This window comes from Megascapheus bottae, chromosome 9 (genome assembly GCF_031878675.1).
Source record: "Megascapheus bottae isolate mThoBot1 chromosome 9, mThoBot2.hap1, whole genome shotgun sequence".
NCBI classification, from domain to species: Eukaryota; Metazoa; Chordata; class Mammalia; order Rodentia; family Geomyidae; genus Megascapheus; species Megascapheus bottae.
The window spans coordinates 39822081-39845063 of record NC_143517.1 but is presented as its reverse complement, the minus strand read 5'-3'; the positions used below and the strand labels follow the sequence as shown (position 1 = coordinate 39845063).

At 33.2% G+C, this 22983-nt stretch overlaps 1 protein-coding gene across 1 annotated transcript in view; it reads right to left on the bottom strand.

The window, feature by feature from the left end:
• The window catches only part of Vps13b (vacuolar protein sorting 13 homolog B), a 494062-nt gene that overhangs the window by 261297 nt on the left and 209782 nt on the right, over nucleotides 1–22983 (bottom strand). Inside the window, exons 24-27 of the mRNA XM_090339134.1 lie at nucleotides 17358–17578; nucleotides 12707–12910; nucleotides 1972–2143; nucleotides 1376–1490 (exon numbers count right to left, since the gene is read on the bottom strand). Of these exons, the coding sequence (XP_090195260.1) occupies nucleotides 1376–1490; nucleotides 1972–2143; nucleotides 12707–12910; nucleotides 17358–17578 (712 nt within the window). The remainder of the gene's footprint in view (nucleotides 1–1375; nucleotides 1491–1971; nucleotides 2144–12706; nucleotides 12911–17357; nucleotides 17579–22983) is intronic.

Sequence of the window (22983 nt, the reverse complement as noted above, 5' to 3'; positions counted from 1 at the left end):
AAATAGTTTCACATTAGATTTTAAAAATGTGGGCCAGGAGTTTGGCCTAGTGGTTAAAGTGCTTGCCTAGCATGCACGAAGACCCGGGTTCGATTCCTTGGTACCACATACATAGACAAAAGCCGGAAATGGTGCTGAGGCTCAAGTGGTAGAGTGCTAGCCTTGAGAAAGTCCAAGGACAGGGCTCAGGCCCTGAGCTCAAGCCCAGGGCTGGCAAAAAAAAAAAAACAAAAAAAGGCTGAATGAATAAACATTATGAATCCAGAACAAAATACTTTCTCTTACTAGATCAAATACCATAAAATAAAAAAAAGAAGCAAAGTAAAAATTAATTTTAAGAATCAATTGCAGGGCTGGGACTGTGGCCAACAGGTAGAGTGTTTGCCTAGTGTGCACAAAGCACTGATTTCAATTCCTCAGCACCACTGACACAGAAAAAGCTGGAAGTGGTGCTAGAGCTCAAGTGGTAGAGTGCTAGGACCTGAGTTCAAGCCCCAGGAATGGCAAAAAAAAATGTGAATTTTATGATACATGAGTACAATTTCATTAAAAAGAAAAGGTCAATTGCATTAGAAAGTGGAAAATTAGAGAAAAAAAGGTATTTTAATTTAGGAAATATAAAATGTTTTGAAGTTTTGTGAAAAAACATTTCTAAGATTTAACTTTAGCATCATTATGCCAACAAATCATATTTGCACATAATCTTACTTTTGGTAGAAGTTTATTAGGGAAGGAACATTGCCATTCTAGTAATACTGACCATATATATGAACAAAATAATATAATAAAATGAGAGTTGTCAAATTGCTAAAGGATATGAGCAGAGTTGTTCCATTTTAATGTAGATTATATAGGAAATTAATAGAGGTACATAGAAAAGCTCAGATCTGTTAAATAAGTTCTAGACATATAAGAAAATATATAACACATATAATAAGTTGTGTTAAGGTATCTACCTTATTTCATTTAATATGGCAATGTTATTTAAGTAGACACATGTCTTCTTTTTTTTTTTTTTGCCAGTCCTGGGCTTGAGCTCAGGGCCTGAGCAATGTCGTTGGACTTTCTCAAGGCTAGAGCTCTACCACTTGAGCCTCAGCACCACTTCCAGCTTTTTTCTATGTATGTGGTATCGAGGAATCGAACCCGGGTCTTCATGCATGCTAGGCAAGCACTTTAACCACTAGGCCAAACTCCCGGCCCCACATGTCTTCTTTTAAAACAAATATTATTATACACCATAAATGAATATTAAGTAAAAATTAATGATCTGTTAATAATCCCCTTTAAAAATAATTAAAAATCACCAAAGTTACACAGAAAAATTCTTAGTTACTTTGTTCAAAGAATAAATTTTTCTCTAGTCATGATTTACCTGCTTCTATAGTGATCAATATTGAAACTCTCTATTTTACATTTCACTTTGGTATACACATCTTGCACATCTATGGAAGCACTGAGATCTTCCAGTTCACTGACCATACAAACCTCTGCAAAAGAAGATAATACTGCATAAATATAGACTCTCATAATCAATAGTCAATTTCTTAATTCGCATTTCACATTGGCATATACATCCTTGCTATCTACAGACAAGAAACTTCATGTGTTTCTATAATCCTAAGCAAATTATCAATATAAACCTTAAAATTAAGGTAAGTCATCTATTTCAGTATAGAAAAAAAGGCAACCAGTGTTTAAGGTGCAACATCTAACATCAGTCAAGGAACTTGTCAATATTATAAGTGACAATGTTATAATTTCCCCCATGGCCACTAGTGTACATTTTAGTACAAGCAAAATTCAGTTATTATAAAATGAAAGAAAATATCTATTCACAAACCTCCAACAGTAATGCCATTTTGTTAGCACTACAGAAAAGGTAAATGACAATAAACAAAAGTGTTTAGTTCTTAGAATGTAGTACCTAATATTTTATCATTCCAGTGCAGAAGAAAAGTAATTCCATACCTGTGTTTTTCTTTTCAGGGTCTGGAGCAAAGAGCTTTATGGTAATTTTGGGGAGCACCCACTGCATCCAGAGACTAACACGTCCACTAGATCCACCAATGTTACTAGTTGTTTGTTCTAAGGTAACAGAATCTGAGAATGGTGAATCATCACCTCCTTGGATAGAATCTCCCTGCAGAAACAAGGAGATGGGGTTGATTTGCAACTTAAGGAAAAGTAACTATAAAATTTATAACTTTAAATATTTAAAAATTTCACATTTTATCTTGGTAATTATGTACGACTCAAAACTAACCACTCAAATGCTTTATATAGAAAATGGTATGTAAACTGAAGGCAAGGACCAAATTTAGCATTCTTTGGGAATAAAATTACATTCATTAGTTACTATCTACGACTGCTTTTGGACAGAGAGTCAAATAGCCTTTAGTGTGTATAAAGGCTACAATTTTTACTATCTATTTTTACAGAAAAAATGTATATTTTCCATTTAAAATATTTGGGAATGAATGTGGGAGGGGGTAACAATGTTTGATGAAAAAAATGTACTTAATACCTTACATATGAAACTGTAAGCCCTCTGTACATAACCTTCGTAATAAAATTCAATTAAAAATAAAAAAGAAAGAAAATATTAATCATGGCTTGCATTGAGGAACATAGAGGAAAAAAGTATGAATTCATTTGAATCAATAAATATGAAACTCAAGATATGTATAAAAGCCTAATTAAGTGCTATCAAATTTGGTGCCAAAGGTTTCTTGTTCTTTTTGATAGCTATTAATAGTACATAAATAAAATAAGACATTTTATTTAAGTTAAAACTGCAGTTGAAAGCTTTAGTTGACAGTGCTAGAGACAATGATCATTCCTTGTTGTGTTCAAATCCTTTTGCGATTAGTTATCAAACATTTGGATTTTTTTTAAAAGTCCAAACTTTGCTGTTCATTTATAATCTGACACTAAAACATAAGGACCTAAGTGCAAAAACTGAAAGGTCAAATCAAATATAATATGACAAAATGTGTAAATCTTTTTTTAACATTAGTTACATATATTTAATTAAACTTCATCTTAACAAGTAGTATGATTTAATAGGATGAGATACCAGCCATGGTATGCAAATAATTTAAATAATTTAACTTAACAGTCCAATACCTTCTTTATAATATGGCTTTAATAATGATATTTATCTCTTAAGAGTTATGCTTAAGGGGCCGGGAGTTTGGCCTAGTGGTTAAAGTGCTTGCCTAGCATGCACAAAGACCCGGGTTCGATTCCTCGGTACCACATACGTAGCAAAAAGCCGGAAGTGGTGCTGTGGCTCAAGTGGTAGAGCCCTAGCCTTGAGAAAATCCAAGGACAGTGCTCAAGCCCTGAGCCCAAGCCCAGGACTGGAAAAAAAAAAAAAGAGTTATGTTTAAATAAAAGCATGTTGAAGTGCAGGGGGGGGGTGATTAATACAGTATTTCTGTTGTCTTTCTCATTTTGACAACTAACTTACATTAACATTTCCATTTGACCCATCCTAGACTTTTAATGGTTCGCTAGTATGATTTTTAAATTATTATTTTTATTATCTTTAAGTATTTGTACAAACAAGTTCCATTCAACAAAGGTTACTGGTGTTTTAAATATCTCAAACAAAAAGTTCTTGGCTAATTATTTACAACCAGTAGGCCAGAGTCAGAAGAAAATACTACTTAAAATTTTAGTAAGACATGTAAGAAGACATGTGAAAGGGTATCAATGTATGGGAATTAATGCACCATCTATCTGGCAAATATCATGTAACCCTTCTATTAATTACAATAAAAAACATATGAAAAAAAGAAAAAAAGAAGGTAAATACGTTATTTTCTAGAAATAATTCAAGCAGAGAAGAAGATACAAGTCTCTAAGATAAGTCATTAGTCTAATAACCAAAAACAAGAAAGATAACATCTACAAAATAACTCTGGCAGGGGCTGGGAGTTTGGCCTAGTGGTAGAGTGCTTGCCTAGCATGCACGAAGACCTGGGTTTGATTCCTCGGTACCACGTACATAGAAAAAGGAGGAAGTGGTGCTGAGGCTCAAGTGGTAGAGCTTTAGCCTTGAGAAAGTCCAAGGACAGTGCGCAGGTCCTGAGCTCAAGCCCAGGACTGGGAAAAAAAAAAAGAGAAATTAACTTTGGCAAAGGCATGCTAGTCAAGGACATTATTCAGTTTAGCTATAAAGCCTTCTTTACGTGGTCTCAGTTTATTTTGATATAGGGTCTCATTATAAATTCCAAGTTGGTCTTGAATTCCTGATTCTCCTGATCTGTCTGCCAAACAATAGCTCTAGGGGCCTGCCAGCCCGTATTAAACATCAGCATCTAACATGATTTCAATCAGAAGAAAAATAAATTACCCTGAACTCCCAAAAAGAAACAGGAAAAATGGAGATTTCCAACATGTAGGCATGAAAAAAAGTACTATTGTGCTGGAATTTACTGTGCTAGAAATTAGTTAAGCTATGTGTAGTAGTGCATGTTGAGAATTTCAGCCTTCAGGAGATAGAGGCAGCAGAATATACAGTTCAATGCTAGACTGGGCTATAAAACCACAATTAAAAAGAGGAAGAGGGAGTAAGGGAGGAAAATGAGGGAGGGTACAGAGGAAGGATAGAGGGAGGGAAGGAAAGATAGAAACAAGTAGTACATTCATCCAAATGTACCAAAAAAAGCAAATAGTTTGATCTTTGTTGATGGTTAATACAAATACTTCACTAAGCTAAGTAATGCTAAATCTCCTATAATTTGAGATTCCTAGAACTTGATAAGATTAAAAAATATGGTTTGGCTGGCTGGCTAATGAACCATCTAATGAAAAATCCCAAATAATTCTAGAAAATGATTCTCTTCTAAGGTTTAAGTAAAAGGAAACAAAAGAAGGTCATAAAACTTGTCTTTATACATTCTCAGGGCAGAGGCATGAATAAATCATATTCTTTTAACAATTATATGAGTATATTAAGCTATGTACATATGGCCACATAGGATATGGCTAAGCAAAAAGAACTCCAGGATATAAAAACAAGAAGTTTATCATTGTGATTGTTGTTTTTCCTTTTTATTTATATATATTTTTATTGTTCTTAATATAAGGGTTACATTACATTCACCAAATAGAAGGTGCATTACTTAGCAAACATTGCTACCCCTTCTCATGTTTTTGTACCCATTCCCCCCATACCCCATCCCCTACTCTTGTTTCCCCCCCTTCCCTGTCCTATTTCAAATAAACATATATACAATATATCAGATAACAAAGTAAGATACTATAACAATATGAGATAACCAAGGGACAACAAAAGAGATGAGAAATAACAGAGAATATTAAGAACAACAATCACATATTATATGGCTCTGATTTCTATATCTTGGAGGTCCTTGATTGTTGTTGTTAATGTACCGTGTAAAGTTATTTCTTTTCTCTTTTTCCCCCCTTATGGTTTATCTCATGTTATTTGTATCTGACTTTGGTAACTGGCATATTCTATACAGATTAATTTCTTTATTTGAAATAGGGAAGGAAAGGGGAAAAAGATGATGATTGGGAGGGGTTGGGGTGATGGAAAGTGGAAGAAAAACGTTGGAAAGGTTATCAGTGTCCAAAAAGTAATGGACCCACTACCTGATGAATGTAACTATATACATCACCCTGACAATAAAATACCCCCCGAAAAAATGACGCTAAATGAAAGGACCTCCGGGATATAGAAACAAAAGCCATATAATGTGTGACTGTTGTCCTTAATGTACTATGTTATCTTTCATCTCTTTTGTTGTCCCTTGGTTATCTCATATTCTTACTGTATTATCTGATATACTGTATATATGTTTATTTGTTTATTTAAAATAGGATAGGGAAGGGGGGAAAACAAGATAAGGGGCGGGGGTGGGAGGAGAGAAATGGGGACCAAAACATGAGTGTTTGTTAAAGGTTGCTGCCAAGTCAAATTTACAAAATTTACAAAATGATAGAATAAACTAAAAAAGGCGGGATTTATCAAATTGGAGTAAAAGTAAAATATTCCCCTCATAATTTTAAATACAAATTGGCAGGACTGAAAAGCTTAATCTCATGTTGTCCAATGTTTCACAAAATCTCTAACTATAAAATTGCTAGTAGGGACACCCTCTAAATTCTCTTAGAAAAGCAAATACAAATGCTCTTCCAGTAAGTATCTCGAAACCCTAAGTAGAAGCTCATGCAGCACCACTAATGAGAAGTACAAAATACCAAACTATAGAACACATAAAGCAGCAACCTCCTGTTAAAAAAGAAAATAAGCAGTAGACTTAGCCTCTAAAGATTTAGATTCCAGAGATGATAAAAATACTTTAAAATAATTTAAACATTAATATATACTCATTTGCATAACTTAATTTTATCATATGTTATCATTTACATAAAATATGTATACTGATTTAATGAACAAGCTCATCTTAATATATGGCATACTTTAAATTAATCAGAGATACTCTAAAATAATTTGACATTCACATATTGAATTGTAAGAATTTACTCTGCATTGACCTTAAGCTAATTTATGGATATTTTCTGGTAATAAGGATGATAGTGAATGAACGGTTAAAAAGTTCATATGCCACAATCAGTTCAGAAATTAAATAATACAATCCTTACATAACATTTTTATTTATGAGTCATAGATTAAATACTTCTATATCTAATTTATAATATATGACAGAGTACTTATTTCATGACAAAAGTAGCTTAAGAAGCACTACCAATTTAATACCAAGCAGGTGAATACATATAAGTGTAAATCTAGTCAAGAAAGTGAAATATGTCTTACTGTGAAAAATACAAAATGTTGCTAAAAAGTTTTAAATAACACATATAAATGTAAATATTTTTTAATATCAAAAAACTTTATAAATATGGGCTGGGACTTTGGCCTAGTTGTAACAGTGCTTCCCCGGCATGCACGAAGACCCAGGTTCAATTCCTTGGTACCACATACATAGTAAAAAGCTGGAAGTGGTGCTGAGGCTCAAGTGGTAGAGCTCTAGCCTTGAGAAAGTCCAAAGACAGTGAGTGCTCAGGCCCTGAGCTCAAGCCCAGGACTGGCAAAAAAAAAAAAAAAAATCCCAAAACATAAAACTTTAAATATTAAATATAGTGATTTATTGATTTATTACATAAATGGAGAAGTTTAAGTTGGGAAAGATGAAAAATTCTGGAGTAAATGGTCTTACAATAATGTTAAAGTTCTTAATGCTACAGAATTACACTTACAAGTTATAAACTTGTAAATTTTACATTGTGTACTGCTATAATTTGGATCTAGTGGCCAATGTTAAAGACTTAAAAAAGACAGTGCTTTGGAAGAAGACGTGGTAGAAACTGGATTTTATACCTCTATAGTTTAATAAAGAGTTCCTATGAATATTTCGTAAAAATTAGTGTCTTTTGTCTAATCCATTCTTCCTGTCTTCTAAGAATATTTTAGGTTAAAAATTCCTGCATAATTAAGCAATGCTTAACAATCCTCTGGTTTAAAAAGGTGTTATACTGAAATGATTTTTTTCTCTCCCTCCCTCCCTCCCTCCCCCCCCTCTCTTTTTCTTTTGCCAATCATTCATAAGGCTTGAACCCAGGGCCTGAGCACTGTCCTTGGACACTTCTTCTCAAGGCTAGAGCTCTACCACTTCAGCCACATTGCCACTTCTGGCTTTTTCTGTGTATATGGTACCAAGGAATTGAACCCTGGGCTTCATGTATGCTAGGCAAGCACTCTAGGCTACACTCCAGGCCCAATGGGGATTATTTTTTCATTACAATAGGTACATCGAATTAGAATTTTTCACTTGAAAATCATATGTTTGAGGGGAAAAAAAGCAAGAGCTAACATTTCCAAGTTATTTTATGAAGGCAGTGTTATCTTTGTATACAAATATGATAATGTTATTATTATAAGAAAAAAAATCAAAGGCCAGAATCACTTGGAATAATACATTTTAAAAATCCTAAATAATTAGCAAACCTAACCAGCAATATAAAAAAGGGAAACACAAATATAACTAAGTCAAGCTCATTAGAGAAATCCAAGGTAAGTTTTAACATTTGAAAACTAATGTAACTAGTCATATTGACAAAGAAGGGAGATAAAGCACAATGTAACAGCCTCAACTAAACTACTGTATTAAATATTCAGGAAAAAGTATGGTATAAAGCAAGCCATGCTACATACAAAGAGAAATTTAAAAAGACAAAAATAAAAAGACAAAAATAAATAAGGAATATAATATATTCACGGGATATAGGGCATTTAAAAAAAACCACAGTTGCACTAACATATTGAGTAGCATAAATATTATTGAAATTTTTTAGTTGAAACAGGTAAGTCTAAAAGGATAAATAATGCGATCATAAGATGCAGAAGTAAAAATCAAAGCTACCCATTGCCAGGTTCTCCTCCACCGATTTAGTATACTTAAATCATGCTAATTAAATACAAGTTGGAATAGTCCCTACCAGTGTGCAACTAACTTCAAACCATTGTTTCCACGTTTGAACCCACGAAATGAAAATGTTCATCTAAAAGAATTTCTGACACTTTTTGTATATTTTTTATTGTAGTTAATAAAAGGGTTACATGATATTTGCCAGATAGAAGGTGCATTAATTCACATACATTGATACCCTTTCACAAGTCTTGGTCCCCATTACCCTCCCCCCATCTTGTTTTCCCCCTTTCCCTATCCAATTTCAAATACTCAAATACAAATATATCCCATATATCAGATAACAAAGTGAGATACTGTAACAATATGAGATAACCAAGGGACAGCAAAAGAGGTGAGAGATAACATAGTACCTTAAGGACAACAATCATTCATTATATGGCTTTTGTTTCTATATCCTAGAGGTCCTTTCAATTAGCTTCATACTATATGGCCTTATGTATCTAGGTTTTGTTCTATTGCAAATCTCTGCTAGGAGAGCCCAAGGTTTCTACTGATTATGACAAATGAGGGAAACCATTGAGCCTAAGTTCCTTTGAGTCTGGCTTACTTCACTTAATATGATTCTTTCTAAGTCTTTCCATTTCCTAACAAATGGGGCGATGTCATTCTTTCTGACAGCAGCATAGAATTCCATTGTGTACAAATACCACAACTTGTTGATCCACTCATCAACTGAGGGACATCTAGGTTGGTTCCATATCTTTGCTATGGTAAATAGTGCTGCAATGAACATTGTGCTAGTGGATTTAGTATGTCCTTGTTTCTGGATAATTGGGTAAATGCCAAGTAGTGGAATTGCTGGGTCACAGGGGAACTCTATGTTTAGCCTTTTGAGGCACTGCCATACTGCTTTCCATAGTGGTTGAATGAGTTTGCACTCTCACCAACAGTGTAGTAGTGATCCCTCCTGGCCACATCCCCACCAGCATCTTTGTTATTAGTTTTCCTGATCCTGGCCATTCTAACTGGCGTGAGGTGGAATCTTAGCGTTGTTTTGATTTGCATTTCTTTTATGACCAGAGATGTTGAGCATTTCTTCATGTGTCTATAGGCCATTTTTGCTTCTTCTTCACTCCAAATCTAATCTCCAAAGTGACAATCACTTTTAACAATCTAGTTTAGTAAATGGACAGAACTATGAGACATGTTTGTTCGAGAACAAGCTCTGCAAAATTACTGTACCAAAGAGGAAGCTAATTCTTAGTGAGGAAAGAGAGCCTCCAACAAAGAACAGGAAAGTATAACAATAATCTAACCATTTTATCCAAGAGAAAAAAATACACCTTAGAGAAATAAATTACTAACATTCTATTTTCTTGTTTGAAAGGTTACTATAGAAACCAAATATAACTCTAATTTTCCCCTTTTCCCCACTTTGGTATCTACATTGTCTGCCAAAACTTCAAAATGTACTTGAACACATTCAGTGAACTCAGCACATATTAAATTCTACTATAATTCTAGACCATCTGTGTTAGTACGAAGCAAATCATAAAGATAGAAAATTGTTCCTCGAACTTAGAAATTCAGTATTAATAAATGAGTATTGAATAAAATACCTTTAAAAATACTTGTATTTCCTTTCTTCCCTCTACTTTTTTTCATACTATCTATCACCTGATTTTATCAAGCTCTGGCTAAACCAAGTAGATTAGAAATACCTAACGGGAAAACTTTAAACTGAGGAGCAAAAAGAATACTTAAGTAAAAATATTAGAAAAACACAAATCTAATAAAAACAGAGAGTAGAAAGTAGAGGGTTATTCAGAGCCATGGAGAAAGAAAATGAAAATTTTAGAAAGAGAATAAAAATAATAGACAGTATGGAAATCATGTTGTTACTTAACTAAAATTTTCCTAGAACTAAACAAGACTTTCCAATAAACTAACAATAATATACACATACAAACACACAAAATTAGAAACAACTCATTTACAACTGGTGGCAAAGATTTATTAAATAATTCTCCTAATGGATCAAGGTGTAAATTTCATGTAACATAAGTAATGTATGCTGGTGACTTCACATCTATAATCCTAGGTAATCAAAAGCTGAGGTCTGATTCAAAGACAGTCACGGCAGGAAAGTCCATGAGACTCTTATCACCAATTCACCACCAAACACCAGAAGTAGAGCTGTAGTTCAAAGTGGTAGAGATCTAGCCATGAGCAAGAGAGCTCCAGAACAGTGCCTAGATCCTATTCAAGCCCCACAACCAACCAAAAAGAAAAAGAAAAAAGGAAGAGAGGGAGGGAGGGAGATACAAAACTCTGGAGTACAGAAGTTTTAATTTAGTTGTACCAATTAGTATCCCTGTTCCTTGAGTGAGTTATTTCTGCTCTGCTGCTACAAATCTTTTATTATAAAAATTTAAGTTATATTATCCACCTCAAAATATTGGTTTGAGAATTAAAGGAGATAAGAAATATATACACAAAGAGTATAATTTAATCATTTTAAATTTATTAGGTCTTAATATTATGTTTTCAGTTTTTGTAAAGACAAGAACACTGGTATTCATGCAGAACAGCCAACTAGTCGGTGATACATTATAAGTAATTTATGAGAAGATTCTTTAGAAAACTACTATGGTTGAATAATTTATAACTATGTCATTTCAATTTAATTTTTAATTTCTTTTTGGCTCTGGTTATATGAAGAAGACTATGTCATGCTACTCAGATGGTAGAGTGCTACCATTGAGAAAGCCCTGAGTTCAAGCCCAAGTACTGGAAAAAAAAAAGGCAGAAAATAAGTAAGAATCTTTAGTTAAATAAAATTGGCAGCTGCTACATTCAGTAAAGTTAAGTAGCTTTCTTTACTGTAAACTACCTAAACCTTCTATATATCAATAGGACTGAGGATCACCAAATTAAAAAACTGCTGCCTTTACTCTAGAACAGATATATTCCAATAACTTTATTAGGGCTCATGAGTTATGTACTTCTTACCCTCTCCTCATTTTGGAAAGGAAAAGAAAAGAAAAGATACAGAAAAAAGTATCATCACTTAGGTCACTGTGTATCTTAATCTTTAGAATAAACAGAAGAGAGAAGTTGTACAAGGGGTTAAATATATCTACTCCAATATGTCTAAATAACTCAAAGAAGGTGAAATATGCCCTTTGGAGTTTGTTATTTCATGATTTTAATATAAAAAATTAACATGCATTTATTGACTGTCTTTTCATTTTGTACTGTTCCAGTAACTGAACAGAATGAGAAAAGTCACAATAAGTGAGTGGTAAATTTTTACTTTAACAATCAGAATTGCAACCATTGGAGTAAAAGAATTAACTATGCTTTGTTCAAAAATTTGTCAATGTTTCAGAAAACCATGTTAAAAACAATAGCATTTGTGGTATTTAGCATTGACTTTGACACATCTGTTTATAGCCATCACATTCAGTCATAACAAGTATCTAAATATTCCCTTTTGTTGTCCAACAGTCAGGACAAAGCACTTATAAAGTGCATATTACTGTACTTCATTTTCCTTTGTACATTACTTATTTCCTAGTTTAAAATTATTTGTATAACCAAGCACTGATGGCTAATGACTGTAATCCCAGCTACTCAGAAAGCTGAGATCTAAGGAACACAGTTTGAAATCACTCCAGGCAGAAAAGTCCATGTGGCTATGGCTCAAGTCGTACAGTGCTAGCCTTGAGCATAAAAGCTCAAGGAAAGTAGCCAGGACCAGAGTTTAAGAGCCAGGACTGATCAAAAAAAAAAAAAAAGTGTATGTGTATCTGTGTTGTATAATCTTTTATTTTACTTTTATTTCATAACTTATGTTTTTACTGTAGGATAATAAAGAAGTCATTATACCAAAGAAAATCACTGGCATGCCAGGTGAGGTTAGGGTGGTCACAGGGCTAAAAATTACTAAGTCAAACATAACAGTAATTTCCTCATTTCAAAAGGTGGCTTAAGCTCAGAGCCTCATTTATACTCAGCTTCTAAATTTCTATACCCCTGAGGAAACACACCTTTACCATGTCTTGGCTTTCTACCTTACAACCTACTGTAAGTGATAAAAATACTTGGACCTCAAAGAAATATATTACATAGTCACTGCTACCAGAACACTTCATGAACCTCTGAATCTGGCAGCTTCTACAGTGGTGAGGTCACCTCCACCCTCTATACTGATATGGAACTATGTGTTATATATTACTCTACATTTAGTAACAGAATTTTTCAAAAACACTTACCTCAGTAGTAGTTCCAATATCCCCAGATGGGCTACATGTGCTAGTATCTGGAGGAGCTGTACCTACACTGCTTCGAACTGGAGAAGTAGGGACAGGCCCTGTCACTGTCTCTGGGTACACTGAAGATGGACTAAGATTGCTTCTCTTCTGAATCTTATTCCAGACCTTATTCATGATATCAGCAAGTTCATAAAAGAGTTGGACCTGAGCAAAAGAGAAAACAGTTTTCAATTTCTAGTCACAATCTACTAAAATGTAAAGATAAGAAAAATATAAGAATCTGATTTATTCATACTTGTAATCTGTCTCATACACATAGTATATTTTATAACTAGCCAATCGGTTCTCTGAATTAAAGCAATTGTGTAAACACCACTTATAAAAACATGAATAATGAAATAAATGCAAACATATCTTTATGCTCAGGATAGGGTCAACATTAGAAAACAAACATAAATCACAAAATATACTTAACGTAAATTATGAAATGACTACTATGCTTATTTCATAGTAATTTCCACATCTAAATATTCTCTATTTTTCTAAGCTATAAATTGGATTTTCCATTTGGCACAAAATGGAATAACATAGAATTAGAAAAGGAAAAGGTTACATATGAGACTTTTTTAATAGACAACATAACCTATCTACGAGTCCTCTGGGATTTGTCCTTTCACTATTCACAGAAAAAAAAAAACTATTTTACTTGCACATTGTTTGAGTTCTAAGATATTTATATAAGATTTCATAAATAAACATTAATCATGGAATTTGTATGATAACACATTGCCATAGACTGTATAAAAAAGCCCAGGGAAAAATGCAAACATAATATATAAGCGAATCCACAGCTGGATACCATATTCTGTTTGCCAATTGAAAAACGTGAAATTCTTATATTTATAAGAAGTTTCAGCTCCAGGACACATCCAGATGATGAAGCTGGCTTCTTATGTGGGCAGAACAGATGCATTAAAAAAAATATTGTCAATCCTTATTTGATATAAAACAGTACTGGGGTTTAAAGTATTCTCCTGTTTCTTTATTAATGAAGTTGTAAAATCTCAGGTTATAGGTTCTTTAAAAATAATTTAATGTCTAGAAAATGGTAATGCCAAGAGCATGCATGTGCCTGCGTGCACGCACACACACACACACACACACACACACACACACACACACACACACACACACTCCCTCTCTCTCACACACGCAGGGAATTTTTTTTGCAATCACAATTTCTATATTATCAATGTATCTCAAGGAAGTAAAAAAAAAGAAGAAAATAAATGTTAAAATCTTAAGAAAAAAACAAAAATAATAATCAGAGCAGAAGAGAGAACTCTTTCTGGGTTCAATATTAATTTGATACAAAACCAGATAAAAACACAACTACAAAAAAAGCTGAAGGGCAATGTATGATCATAAATGCAAAAATCTAATAAATACTAGCATAATGAATATAAGAGCACACTGGAACCATTAGTCACCATGAATTACTGAATAAAGGAAAGTTCAACAAACACAAGGTAATAAAAGATTCATCACATCGAGAATGAAAAATAAAAACTATATTATATTAATAGATGATGAAAAGTTTTTATTGAACTTAACACATCTTGATGGTAAAACTGAACAAATTAGGTCTAAAAGAAACACTGAAACATAAAATAAAGGCTATATAAGTCAAAAGCTAGTATCTTAATGAAGGAGAAAAAAATGAAGGTTATCTTCTATGTTATGAAAGAAAAGAGGTATTCATTTTACAACTCTTATTCATCAAAGCACAGGAAGTCCTACATAAAACAATTATTCCAAATCACAAAGAAAAAAAAAGGAATTCAAACATTTATTGTAATGATATAATTTTTATACAAAACTCCTGCCTAAAGTCTCTACTAATAAATTATCAGAACAAATAACCAAATTTAACAAACTTGCTGGATAGAAAATCTATACACAAAAATCAGTAGCATTGCTTTAACTACCAGTTAGCAACTTAAAACAGAAATTGAGCCCACCCATAAATAATAATAATAAAGAATGAAATGTTGCTACAATAAAATGACCAAAAGTTACCAAAAGTAACTTAAGGCACACACATCAAGAAGATATCCAGTACTCAAGAGTTAGAAAAATCAATATTAAAATTCCCATACTTCCCCCCAAAACTTATATATACAGTGCAATCCTCATCAAAATACCAATGACAATTTTTCACTGAAATAGAAGAAATAACATGAAAATAAGTATGAAGCCACATTAAAGAAAAAAAACAAAAAATAAAGCAAACAAGAATACTCTGACAAGATTAAGCTATCTTCAGGAAAAAAAGAAAAAAAGCAAGAATCATGACACTACTTGACTTAAAAAACATAGCATACAACAGTAACCAAAATACAGTGATTGTTCTAGTAGAAAAAAGAGACACAGAGAACAATGGAACACAGAAGCAACACATATATGTACAGTTTTTAAAAAGATGCCAAGAAAGTACAAGAGAAAGGACAAGTGTTTCTGAATAAATGGTGCTGGAAAAATTGAATGTCTACATGCAAAAAAAACCCCCAAAAACCAGACTCTATCATCACCATTTACAAATAAATGGGTTAAAGACTGAAGCTATTATCAGTTTAATCTCTACCATATACAAGGTACTCACTCTATGTGCCATCACATGATATTCTGTTTCTGTACTTAAATGTATACGTTTTATAAGGATTTGATTGATATTAGCATTTTAATTTGTTTAGCTGGTATAACCTTATTACTCTATAAGGTCATATTCTATTATATGGGAGACAGGACTTCAACATAAATTTCCATTCCTCTAAAGCAACCATTATTAGTAACATTCAGTGAACAATCTATAAAATAGTAAATCAACTTATAATTACCCTCTTATCTACCACTATGAATCATAATAAAATGACCATTAAGAGGAACCCTTTAATGTTATTCAAAATTACTTACGCATGATTCTAAAAGAATGCCTTATAATTGAGGATATTTTCTCTGAAAGTACTATTATTTTCACAGCTCCCTTGCTTTTTATATATATTATTCACATTGGCCCTTACTAATACACTAGATAATTCAATTTTTCAAAGTCAACAAACACATGCCAAAGTTAAACCAAATGTATAGTATATGATAGACGGAGAGGACCAAGAAAAAAGTGGAGGAAAATAATAAAATTAAGTATGATCTATAAAATATTCAGTGATGACAGGAATTATCTAAAAATACTCTAAAAATTAGTTAATAGGGCAGGGAGCATGGCCTAGTGTTAGAGTGCCTCCCTAACATGCACGAAGCCCTGGGTTCAAGTTCTTGGTACTACATACACAGAAAATGCTGGAAGTAGTGCTGCTGTTCAAGTAAAAGAGCACTACCCTTGAGAAAGCCCAAGAACAGTGCTCACACCCTGAATTCAAGCCCCAGGACTAGAAAGAAAAAACAACAACAACAACAAAAATCTAGCTAATAAGCCAGTGGCTGGTGGCTCACGCCTATAATCTTACCTACATAGGAGGCTGAGATCTGAGGAGCATGATTCAAAGCCAGCCCAGGCACAAAAGTCCATGAGACTTAGTAACAGGAAATGGGGCTGTGGCTCAAAGTGGTAGAGAGCTAGTCTTGAGCTGAAAAGCTCCAGGAAAAGAGCCAAGGTCCAGAGTTAAAGCCCCTCAATTGACAAAAAAACAAACAAACTAGCTAATAACTACTAAAAATGGAATAGGGATTTATGAATATTATCTCATAAGATATAATAATATTCTAAAAAGAGTTGCTTTAAAAACAGAACTTTATTTAATATCCAAAAGTGATTATATGAAAAACATAATATAACCTACTTGAGTTTAATGAAGAAATTTATATAGTTTTATAACTAATAATTTTCACAAATCCAGGTTATCTTAAGCCACATTAAAATATAAATCTAAGAAACAAAATGACTGACCTATTGCAACTGAAATCATGTGGATTTGTGATGTAATATACAGTAGCATTTTTTTTCCTTAAATATTTCAGGATATTTTAAGGATTGTGGCCTACTGGTAGAGTGCTGGCCTAGCATGCACAAGGCCCTAGGTTTGAAAAATCCAAAAGTGGTCCTAGTGGCTCAAGTACTAAAGCACTAACCTTGAGAAAGCCCAAGGACAGTTCCCAAGTCCTAAGTCCAAGCCCCAGGACTGGCAAAAAAAAAAAAAAAAAAAAAAAAAAAGTCAGGATAGGGAAAAGAGCTCTGGGAATTTAATTGAAAATTACACATGATCATTTCAATAGATCATTCCACTCTAACAGTAAAATGTTCTTCACAGTTTAAAACCATCACATCTGCTGTTGGTTTCATAGCATTATCCAATTGAAGCATTCTGAAATTGACACTTCTTCAGAAAATTTTATATTACAAAATTTGAAAGACTTCCAAAGCACATCTTAGTTTAACCACTCTGACTTTGATAATCCTATTAAAATACAAATTAGAGTACTTAATAGAAGAGGCACTGTTCAAAACAATGGACGACAAAGCAAGGCTTCTTTCACACACACATACACACACACACACACACACACACATAAAAAACAATAAAATAAAATGAAATATATTACTTTAACATTCCTTTCATAAGTCAAATGTACCAACCTGGGGATTTGAACATTTTATTTCTAATGATTCTAAGTCGACATGGAGACAGACAACAAAGGAATGTCTCATATCAGGTCCTGTGGGAAGTAGTTTCTGAGATGTGACAGCTAGAGTAGAGGTACAACCCATAGGTTCCACAAGGCAAAGTGTCACTTGTTTTCCAAGAAGGGTATATATGCTGAAATGATGTAAATTGATGGTCCAAGGAAAAGCATCACCTGGTAAAGGGAACAAAAGAGAATGAGAAAGCAGAAAATAAAAATATAGTTAACTGTCACATTATAGTAAATTATTATTTATATTACAATATAGTTAATACTGCAAAATATTTAATACTGCATCAGAAGCAAAGAGAGTATCCAGAGACCAAAGTATCCACTAATTTACATGTTCCTTAAAAGCAAATATTTGTATTTATGTTTATACTTGTAATATACTTCAATTGCAATAATTATATACCACAAATATGTGAAAAATAAATATAAAATGGAAATATAAGTAGAAGTTTTCATATGCTCTTCCCTTCTACTATTGGGTTGCATAGTATAAATGGTTAGAGGCACAAGGAGACTATCGAAAATGCGTTAAACTAGCAAAATTCAATTTCTCATGGAAAAGTAACTTGATTTGAATCTTGCATGAGAAAGAAGAATAAACTATGTTCTGGGCTGGGAGATTGGCCTAATGGTAGAGTGCCTGCCTAGCATGCACGAAGACCTGGGTTTGATTCCTCAATACCACATTCATAGAAAAACAAACAAACAAAAAAGCTGGAAGTGGCTCTGTGGCTCAAGTGATACAGCCCTAGACTTAAGAAAAGTCCAAGAACAGTGCTCAAGCTCTGAGTTAAAGCCCCACACCTGGCAAAAAATAAATAAATAAATGAAAGAAAGAAAGAAAGAAAGAAAGAAAGAAAGAAAGAAAGAAAGAAAGAAAGAAAGAAAGAAAGAATTCTGCATCAGAATTATGTGCTTATTTAAATTGGAGGTTTCAGCTTTCTAAGTCAAATTTACTTATCAGAATTTCTGTTAAGACCCACAATGTGGTTCAACATACCTCCCTAAGTGATTCTTATGTCTAGTGTTATTTTCTTCCAATAAATACACTTAACAAAATTTATCACTCATAATTTTCAGCATTAAAAACAGAATAATTTTATTCTTTGATATTTTTAATGTCACTAATTTATCTAGGATAAATTGTTAATATAAGTTTCTCAGATACAATTTCTTAGTTTTTATTATGCTTAATAAGTAACAGTGAATTTTTAAAAGCTTACTTATGGGCTAGTGAAGTTGTCACATAATTCTGGATTCTAAGTAGACAGAAATCATAGAATTGTAGTAAATGGTTGGCTTGGGCAAAAGTAGGATACTCCATCTAAAACACTAAAGGCATTGGTAAATCAAGGCCTTTAATTCATTCAATCTTCAGTGTCACCAAAATAAGTCTAGTTACACTAGAATATTTGAAAAAGCTTCTTATTGTAGTATCATTTTGCTGAAAATACGTTCCTATCACTTGTAGTTTGCCTTTGACATTTAACTAACACATGTCAGTATAAATATGATAGCATATGGTTCTTTTTAAAGAATTCACTTAAAATAGAGATCACTGGTTTATTTTCTCATCAGAGAAGATCTCAATGACACAGAAATAATTTAGTATACTAAATATATGAGAGAATATAAAAGCCAGTCATAAATGAAACTTCTGCACTGCCATTCATAATAAAATTATTAATATTTTGGTATATTTTTCCCTTCTGGATTCAAACAAAATTAAGGCCAGGCTCACAGAGTTCTTATACTTTCATTTTTTTTATTACTGAAGAAAAAATATCAAGTGAATTACTAAGTAGAGTATACTACAAGTAAAAAAGTCAAAATATCAAATTTTTTAAAAAGAAGTATAAAGAAGAAGTGAAACTGTGGCTCAAACGTTAATAGTGCTAGCCTTAAATAAAAAAGCACAAAGACAGTGCCACGACCTGCATTCACAAAAGGAAAAAACATGAAAAGATAAACAAGAAACTAAAGGAAAATACTTGCAAAGTATATGCTTGGATATATTGAATTTATTTGTATTTGGTTACTTGAAATTGGATAGGGAACGGGGGAAAACAAGATGAGGGGTGGGGGTGGGGGCGAGGGAAATGGGGACCAAGACATGTGAAAGTGTATCAATGTATGTGAATTAATGCACCTTCTATCTGGCAAATATCATGTAACCCTTTTACTAATTACAATAAAAAAAAGTTCTTTAAAAAAATACAAAACAAAAAATAAATGAATACACATGCAAAGCTATAGAAAAGTCAAAATGTGTTATAATATTATAGATTCCACTGTACGATAGATGATCATAAATATTAACATTTAAATTATCCCCACCAAATAGTAAAATTATAAAATAATAAACATTCAAATTGTCTTTTCCATAATAGATAAGACTTGCTGCATAATAGCAGTTCACAACCACTTGGTTAGAAACAATGAGAAATGAATAATAAATTGCGGTCAAGGTGGTAGTACTTTGTTGCCTTGCACATAAAATATTCTGCCAACAGGAAATAATCAGGCAAAATATCTCTTCAAGGTGAAAGGTAGAACAAACTCTTTCAAACAAACAGCCTTCATAATCAGGCCAGAGTAGTAATATTAATGTCAGATAAAACATTTCAAATTAAAATTATTCACAATAGACACAGAAAAACATTTCATATTTAAAAAGGAAACAATCAGGAAAGCATAAGAATTCCAAACATCCCAAACTCATTGATCTAAAAACACACACAGATCCAAACACATTAATCATTGACGACTTCAACACACTGTTGTTACTAGTGGATAGATAATCCAGGCAAAAATGTAACAAAGAAACTGCAGAGTTAAATAATTGCCTTAACCAGCTAGACCTAACAGACATCTATAGAATATTCCACTCAGCAATGTTACAATAAACATTCTTCTCAAAAGCCTATGGAATAGTCTCCAAAATAGAGCATATCCTAAGTCACAAATTAAATCTCTGCAAATTCAAGAAAACTGAAATTACTTTCTATATCCTGTAAGATCACAATGAAATAAAACTAGAGCTCAACACTTAACAGCATTATTGAAAACTCTTCAAGCTCACATAAACTGATCAATGAACTGCTGAATGATTAGTGAAATCCAAGTTTTTGGAATTCAATGTGAGCAGATATAACACATATCAGAACTTCTGGAACACAACAACTAAGGCAATACTAAGAGTTTAAACTAAAGTTTGTGTCTATGGGCATCTACATAAACAAATTAGAGAAATCTCAAATTAAAGCTCTAATGATGCATCTCAAGCTTCTAGAAAAACAAGAACAAGTTAAACATAAAACCAGTAGATGGGAAGAAATAACAAAAATTAGATATAAGAAAATATTTATAAAAGTCACCTGATGAGGTAGTATTATCTAAGCCAGGCACAGATAGCTCACAACTATTATCCCAGATACTCAAGAAGCAGAGATCTAAGGACTGAAGCCAGTCAGGGAATAAAAGTCTTTGAGGCTCTTCAATTGACCACCACAAAGTCAGAAGTGGAATTGTGGCTCCAACCTTACTTTGGACCTGAGTTCAAGTCCTAGTGCCAGTATTAGTACCAGTATTAGGTACAAATAAAGAAAAAATATTAAACAAAATCTATGAACTCCTTATAACTTAACAATCATAAGGAAACAACCACATAAAAATGGATAAAAGGGACAGGTGGCAGTGGCTCACACCTGTAATCTTAGCTATTTAGGAAGCTTATATCCAAGGATCCCAGTTCAAAGCAGCCACAGCAGAAAAGCCAATGAGACTCTTATCCCTAATTAAGCACAAAAAAACCCCAGAAGGGTGGCTGTAGCTCAAGTGGTAGAGCTGTACTCATGAGAACAAGAAGCTTAGGAGAGCATTCAGGCCCAGAGCTCCAGCAACAGGACCAGCAAAAACAAGGACAAAAGACTAAAATAATCTTACTAAAGAAGGCAGAACATATGGAAACTCGTTTCACATCATACATCATCAGGAAATGCAAACTGAAATGAGGTATCATTACACATTTCTTAGGAAAGCTAAAGCACTAACACCAATGAATGCTGGGAATAATGATGAACAACAGAAGTTCTCCTTGCTGGTAGGAATTCAAAATTGTATATTGAAGACAATTTGGTGGTTTCTTACATTTCTTACACTATGCTCAACATTCACCTATCCTGGTATTTTTCTAAGAGTTGGAAAAATACAAAAATAGGCACATGGATGTTTACAGCAGTTTTGTTCACAATTGTTAAAACTTGCAAGCAATCAATTGTGCCTTAGCAGGTAAATGAGAAACTGTCCTAAGCAATAAGGCTACAGGTGATATGATTGCACCTATATGGCATCTAGGAAAAGTAAAGCTGAGAAGACAGTGAAAGGATTCATAAGTGTCAGCAGCTAGATACAGGATAGGACAGAGGGAGGAATAAAGGAGCACACAGAGTTTTTTTTTTTCAATTCTATACTTTTTCGCCTTTTTTCTCTTGAGCTCTGTATACTCCTCCTCTTTCCTGAATATAGAATACATGTAGATACACATGTAGACAAACATACTCACACATATGTATTTGTCATTATTTCTCTAAACTCACAAAATGCCTATCACCGCATGAGAATAATAAAATAATAAACTCTGAGTAGAATACACATGCCACCAACTATAAACATTGTACCATTCTGTAAATAGAAATTAATAATGGGAAGACTAAGCTGTAAGTATCTAAAATATCTATGTACTATTTTTCTGTGAATTTAACATTATTTTTGGCCAGTACTATGGCTAGTGGTAGAGTACTTGCCTGGCATGCACAAAGCCCAGCCTTTGATTCCTAGGTATCACATACACGGATAAAGACTTAAGTGGTGCCATAGTCAAGTGGTAGAGTGCTAGCCTTAAGAAAGCTCAAGGACAGTGCCCAGGCCTTAGTTCAAGCTCTCAGGACTGGCCCAAAAGAAGGAAAGAAAATTAATTTTTTGAAATCATGTGTTTTTATTAATGCAAATAATCAAGAAACACATAACAGCATAGTAGATCAGACACATGGAATTTTGTTTTTATAAGAAGTATAAACCAGCATGATGGCTCATATCTATAATTTTAGCTAATTGGAAAGCAGAAATAGGAACAACCCTGGGAAAAAAGTTCATGAGACCTCATCTCTACCAAGAAAAAGCCAAACAAACTGTTGAATGTCTTTCACCCCAACTACATGCAAAGCTTAAGCCAGAAAAATATGACCGTGGTCAATTGGGCATAAATGTGAAACCATACTTAAAAAACAATAAAAACAAAGGGCTCAAATGATTACAGTGCCTGCCAGACAAATATAAGCCCTGAGTACAAACCCTAGTACTGGAAAACAATACAAAACAAAAGTAAAATGTGTGAAAATATTAAGAATAAAATGTTATGAGAAAATAAAAGTTGAACATTCCTTTTCAGATTGTCACCCTTGGCATACTGAGGTTTGAAATCAGTTCCTAAGATAGCCACTCTAATTACGTTACCCAGATCTCCAGCCCTTTAACTTATTCTTTGATATGGTGATACCTAGAGCCAG